We start from the raw sequence: 6,483 nt of genomic DNA on the forward strand, positions 1-6,483 counted from the left end.
CAAACAAAACAAGCTAAAAGCTACAAAAGGGTGTATATTAGTCTGTTTCTGTTGCTTATAACAAAATACTTGAAACTGGTGATTTATAAAGAAAATGAAATTTATTGCTTACAGTTTCTGAGGCTGGGAAGTCCAAAGTCCATCTGTCGGTGATGACAGTGACCAAGGGGTCTCACATTGCAAGATAGTGGAAGCAGAGAGAGCAGAGAGAAAGACAGACTCTCCTCTTCTTTTAAAGCCCTCAGAACCACACCCCTGACCACCATTAACCCATTTACTACTGCACGGTCCTATAATCCAATCATCTCTTCAAGGCCCCACCTTTCAATTACCATAATAGGATTTCACACTCTCTTACCAGGGGGCTAAGTTTCTAATACATAAAACTTGGGGGACACAATTCAAGCTTCAGTGAGTTTTGGGGAGACATAATTCAATCCACTACATTCTGCCCCAGCCCCGCAAAACTCATGTCTTTTCATATGCAAATACATTCATCTCATCCCGAAAGCCTCAACTTGTTTCAAGTCAAAAGTCCAAAGTCCCATCTGTGAAATCAATACAAGTTATCTACTTGCAAGATACAATGGTGGGACAAACATAAGGTACATACTCCCATTGAAAAAAGAATAGGCCAAAAGAAAGGGGTAACAGGTCCCAAACAAGTCCAGAACCCAGCAGGGCAGGCATTAAATCTCAAAGCTGGCGAATCATATACCTTGAGTTCATGTTCCACGTCCTCTGCATGCTGATGTGTGGGTTGGTCTCCAAGTCCTCAGGCAGCTCAACTTCTATGGCTTTCCTGGTCTCAGTTGATGCTTTAGCTCTCACAGACTAGTGTTCCATTCTGGTAGCTCCACAGGGCTGGGGTCTCCAGGGTGGTCCCACTCTCATGGCTCCACGAGGCCTGGGGTTTTTCTGCTGCAACTCTGACCCCACATTTCTGCTTGGCATTGCGAAGGCTCTATGTGGTGACTCCACCCCTGGGACAGATCTCTTCCTGGACCCCGGGACATCTCCAAACATCCTTTGAAATCGGGGTGGAGGCTCCCAAGCCTTCACAGCTCTAGCATTCTGTGAGCCTGCAGACCTAACACCTTGTGGACTCCACCAAGGCTTCTGGCTTGTGTCTTTCAAAGCTGCAGATCTATCCATACCTGGGGCCAATTTAGCAAAGGCTGTAGTAGAAGGGGTGCAGAAAGCAGCTTCCCACGGTGGTCTTGGGCAGTGAGCCCGCGGAGGGTGCCTCGGGCCTGTTCCCCGAGACCATCCCATGTCCCTAGACCTTTGGGACTGAAATGGAAGGGTTGGCCCGAGGCTTCTGTAATGCCTTCAGGACATTTTCCCCCTTTTCTAGATAATCCCATTCTTTTGTGTTAATCTTCTTAGCACCACTGAATTTTTCTTCTTCTTTTTTTTTTTTTCCTTTTTGTCTTCTTTTTTTATTGACCGGTAACGGGATCGCAACCCTCGGTGTCGCGCCCGTACCGGGGACCGGCAACGGGATCGCAACCCTCGGTGTTGGGATCGCAACCCTCGGTGTTGCGCCCGCACCACGCTCAGCCAGTGAGCGGGAACCGGTCTCCACATGGGATCCGAACCCTCGGCGGGAGCGCCGCCACACTCCCAAGTGGCGCACTCTCCAGTGCGCCACCGGGCTGGCCCCCGAATTTTTCTTCTGAAAATGCTCTCTGCTTCTCTACCACATGACCAGGATGCAAACTTTCCAAATGTTTACACTCTGCTTCCATTTTATATTCTGGCTTTATGTCATGCCTTTGCTGCCATAACTCAGCGTAGGCTGTTGCAAGCAGCCATGCAGCTTCCTTAATGCTTTGCTGCTTAGAAATTTCTTCTGCCAAAAATTTTGGTTCACAGCTCTTAAGTTCCAACTTCCAAAGTCCTAGGGCACACACACAATGCAGCCAAGCTTGTCAGTTCACAGCAAGGGCGAACGTTGCCCCAGTTTCCAATAAACTCCTTCTTATTTCTATCTGAGACCTCCTTAGAGGTCTTTACAGTCCATATTTCCATCAGCATTCTGCTCGCCACCATGTAACCAGTCTCTAAGACACTCCAAACTTTCCCTCATCTTTTTGTCCTCATTTGAGTTCTCCAAACTCTTCCAACCTTTGCCTAACACCCAGTTCCAAAGCCACTTTCACATTTTCAAGTATTTGTTACAAGCAACACCCCATTTCTCTAGTACAAGTGCTCTGTATTAGTCCATTTGCGTTGCTTATAACAAAATACAAGGAACTGCATGATTTATAAAGAAAAATGAAATTTATTGCTTACAGTTTCTGAGGCTGGGAAGTCCAAAGTCCACCTGGTGGTGGTGACAATGACCCAAGGGTCTCACATTGCAAGATGGTGGAAGCAGAGAGAGAGCAGAGAGAAAGACAGACTCTTCTCTTCTCTTAAAGCCCTCAGAACCACACACCTGACCACCATTTTTAATCCATCCACTACTGCGTGGTGCAATCACCTCTTCAAGGCCCCACCTTTCAATTACCATCATAGGATCTCCCACCCTGTTAACAGTCACAGTGGGGGCTAAATTTCTAATACATAAAACTTGGGGACACAATTCAAGCTTCAGTGAGTTTTGGGGGGATATAATTTAATACACCACAGGGTGTGTTGTCAGGAACCAGGAAAGGACTGGCCTACTGTCTGGAGTTAGTGCTACTATCTCTGTCTAAGGAAGTGATGAAGGCCAGGATGAAGCAGCACTCAACTGTCCGAAAGAAGTTTAAGTCTTTTGGCTTGGACCAATTATGGATAAATTAACATTTTTATGGAGCTTAAGTTTATGAAGTACTTCCTCCTGTTATATGTAAATTGTTACAGTTACTATATTACTTAGTGTACTAAAAATATAGGTAGTTTCATAATCTTGAAAGAATCACTAAATTCAGAAGAGGTATGGAAGACTGGGGATGGGCAAATATCCTAATTTTTGAAACTGGAAAGAAGGTGGTGAATCTTCAAATACAGACTTGTGGACTTCATACTGACATGCAGCACTATATTAGAATAGATAATTTTAAAAGATGTCTTGTGATGTCAAAGAAAACTTGGAAGTCGGGTGGACAGGCATACTGTCTCTCCCTCTCTCTCTTTTTTTTGAAAAATTAAAACACTGTTCATATTTCACATGTACATTTTTGTCTCCCCACCATCTCCATGTCTGACCACCACTACTACTATGGCCTATCATGACATTCCATGCATACTTAAAACCAAGCAAAGGGTGGAGTTCCATCTTAAAAACTAAACAGGCTTTTCGGACAACACATTCTTGGCAATGGAACCTGGACAACATTTATCAAAATTCTTATTCTGCATTATAAAAAGGACAGCCAAATATCAACTGATATGGAAACGAAATAGGACGGAAAATTTTAATAAATTGTTTAAACAGTTCTCTTAAAGAGACTTCCTCCACTGCCAGAGACCCTCAGCAGCCTCCCGGTCATTCATCCAGAAGCAATTCTTCACATGATTGATGAACGTGGCTTCCACTCTGGGAGAAGAACCACGTTTTTCTATAGTTGCTTGCATTTCTGCTTTAACGTCTTCTACAGAACTAGGTCCTTTTGGTGTTTTAGGAGTTTTTTCCTGTTTTTTGAAGGATTCTTGACCTTTTGATCCTGGTGTTGACAGTTTTGAGTCTTTTCCATTCTGGTTTGATTTTTGTCCATTTTTGGCTGGAGTATCTTGTACAGATTTCTTCACTGGAGCTTTTTGTTCAGTTTTCTCCTCATCAAAGTCATCATCATCCTCTTCATCAGCAGCCAGTTTTACCTTTTCCTATGGAAGCTTGCTACCACTTCCAGGGCAGATCGCTTTCCAGACATACTTAAGACTTTCACTTCCTCCTCCTCTCCACCTTCTGATTCTGCATCTTTCTCCACAGCTACTAAGTGCTGTCCACTGATGTGCACAGGCCCTGAGCCACACTTCAACAGTAAGACCACAGGTGGTGTTATCTCAAAGCCCCTCAGGGACACCACAGGCTGTGCAGACATTCTCAGGGCTGCCAGTATTACTTTGACTGTGCTGCCCTCATAACTCGCTGCCTCTGCTTCAACATCGCGCGGTTCATCCTTTGCACCAGCCCCTAAGCCGACCATTCTCAAAGACGACTGGTGCTCATTTTCATCATTATCCACTTTAAAGTGATCATCTTTGTTGGCCTTTAGTTCAAAACAGAAAAGACAGTTCTGGGGCTTTGGGAGGCTTATGTCCATGTCCATCGAATCTTCCGTGGGGTGGTGGCATGCACTTAGGTGGGAGAGAAGACGGATGGAGACAAATGACTACTGCTCTGAAGAACAGCTGCACAGGACGGAATCACACCAGGGCTGCCTCTATCTTTTTAAAGACATGTGACAACGTCTTTGTGAAACCTTGTGAACAAACTGTGAACCTGGGGGTGAGCAATAACATAGATTGGGAGATTCACAAATAGTTGAACAAAGAATATTGATCCAATGAATCGATGTCAATCAATAGGGAAGTGTTTGTGATATCCTTTTTTTTTTGAAAGATGACCGGTAAGGGGATCTTAACCCTTGACTTGGTGTTGTCAGCACTAGGCTCTCCCAAGTGAGCGAACCAGCCATCCCTATATAGGATCCGAACCCGTGGCCTTGGTGTTCCCAGCACCACACTCTCCCAAGTGACCCATGGGCTGGCCCTTGTGATATACTCTTATCAGTGACTCAGTCGTACTGAGGAATCAGATAAGACTTTTGACGACATACTTATCAAAATTGCTTAATATATAGTGTTAAAAAGACAGCTAATATATTAGGTAACAAGATCAGGAACCAGAGACCAGGGAAATGGCCCAATTTAATAAGACAAAGTTTAAAAGGGATAAGTATCAAGCCCTTCACTTAGTGGTCAAAAACTAAGCCATACCAACACAGGATGGTGACTGGATGGGGTAATTATAACTTAAAAACTTCAGAAGGTTTGAGTCAATGGTGAGTCAAGTATGCTAATGTGATACCAAGAGGCATTATTACCAGTTGAATACCAGGTGAATACCCAGAATAAGGGGAGCGATCCTCCTATTTTTCACAAAAGTGGCCAAACTACAAGGGGGAATATTGTATTTAGTTACAGGTGGTATAACTTAAGAGGGATGTTCACAAACCAGAACCTTTTTAGTGAAGAGATGAGGACAATAAATGGATTCAAATGGTTGACACGCTTAGCTGAGAGAAGTTTTAGGTAAGACTTAGGAGCTGTCTTCAGATATCAGAAGCACTCTCTGTAGAAAGGAGAATGTATGTTATCTGTAATAACCAAGAAGATGAACGGAACTAAATGAGAAGAAACTTGAAGGAAGTAAGAATTTTCCAGGGTTAACACAGGCATCATACAAAATAAGAATGTTTAACAATTTCATTTTTATAAGTTACAAGGCCACAGAGCTATAGTAGAATGTCAAGCTCCCATGGTCCAGTTGACACTGATATGGTCCGTCTGGCAGATGCAAAGTAATTTTTTTTTTTTTTTTTAAAGCCCGGGGCCTTGGTGTTATCAGCACCGCACTCTCCCGAGTGAGCCACGGGCTGGCCCCAAAGTAATTTTTAAAGCTAGTTCTCATGTAGTCAGTACTCCCTACTGCACTAATGCCAACAACTCTACCCTCAGCTCTGCCGTGTTGTAACTCCAGAGGGCACCGTTCACATAGCAGATAAAGACTAAAAATGTGCACGGTGTCCCAGGAGGTGTGGATCACACATTCTATCTGTACTCCCCCAGAACAATCTCTTGTTCTCCTTAGTCTTCAGCTATACTGTTACTGGGTTCTCAGCAGCATCTTCAGGCCCTGGACCCTGCCATGCCCCAGCCCAACTCCTCCCCAGGACATGCAGTCCATGCTACAGACTGCACGGCCTTAATGCCCACAGGTATCTCCATGTCAAACCTTCAGGAGTCGACACCGCAAGTAGCTGTTAAGGACATAGCGGATCCTCTCCATCTCCATTCGATGAATGCTGACCTTCAGGTCCCCCTTTTTGGCTCTCCTGACATTTTCTTCCTATTAAGAGAGAAACTAAAGTTTATAAACATGATATTCAAGGACTAAGGACCATCATCACTGGCAACATTGAGGACCCAAAGATGATGTTTCAGTACAAGGAAAACAAAAAACTCATCACATACAACATATACAGAGTTCTCATTTTTAAAAAAATTTTTAATTACACAAATAATATAGGACTATGGCCTCACTGTATAAAGTTCCAACAATACTCATTTATGTTAGAAAATGACCATTTGAATAGAATCTTAACACAGTCAGCCAGAAGAGCCCAGAACCCCAATCTAATTGTAAAGGAGATAACATAACACAGAAGAAATGTGTAATACGTCTAAAAAGCAATGTTAAAACACCCATTGAGAAACTGTAAAATACCAACTTTTTTTTTTTTTTTTTTTTTTTTTTTTTCTTTTTTC

General features: G+C 43.4%; 1 protein-coding gene and 1 pseudogene across 2 annotated transcripts in view; both read right to left on the reverse strand.

Annotated features, from left to right (window-relative positions):
- Positions 1 to 2,608: 2,608 nt before the first annotated feature.
- LOC103587288 lies at positions 2,609 to 4,277 on the reverse strand (annotated as a pseudogene).
- The window catches only part of LOC103587279 (DNA replication complex GINS protein SLD5-like), a 10,640-nt gene continuing 8,429 nt past the window's right edge, over positions 4,273 to 6,483 (reverse strand). Inside the window, exons 4-5 of one of the 2 annotated variants that reach the window (XM_008568757.1) lie at positions 5,951 to 6,064; positions 4,273 to 4,435 (exon numbers count right to left, since the gene is read on the reverse strand). In XM_008568757.1, coding sequence (XP_008566979.1) covers positions 4,385 to 4,435; positions 5,951 to 6,064 — 165 coding nt within the window. In that variant the 3' untranslated portion in view covers positions 4,273 to 4,384. Of the gene's footprint in view, positions 4,436 to 5,407; positions 5,522 to 5,607; positions 6,065 to 6,483 lie in introns of those variants that run through there. The other variant, XM_008568758.1, reaches the window with a different exon arrangement.

Source organism: Galeopterus variegatus, unplaced genomic scaffold (assembly GCF_000696425.1).
Source record: "Galeopterus variegatus unplaced genomic scaffold, G_variegatus-3.0.2 Scaffold438, whole genome shotgun sequence".
NCBI lineage: Eukaryota > Metazoa > Chordata > Mammalia > Dermoptera > Cynocephalidae > Galeopterus > Galeopterus variegatus.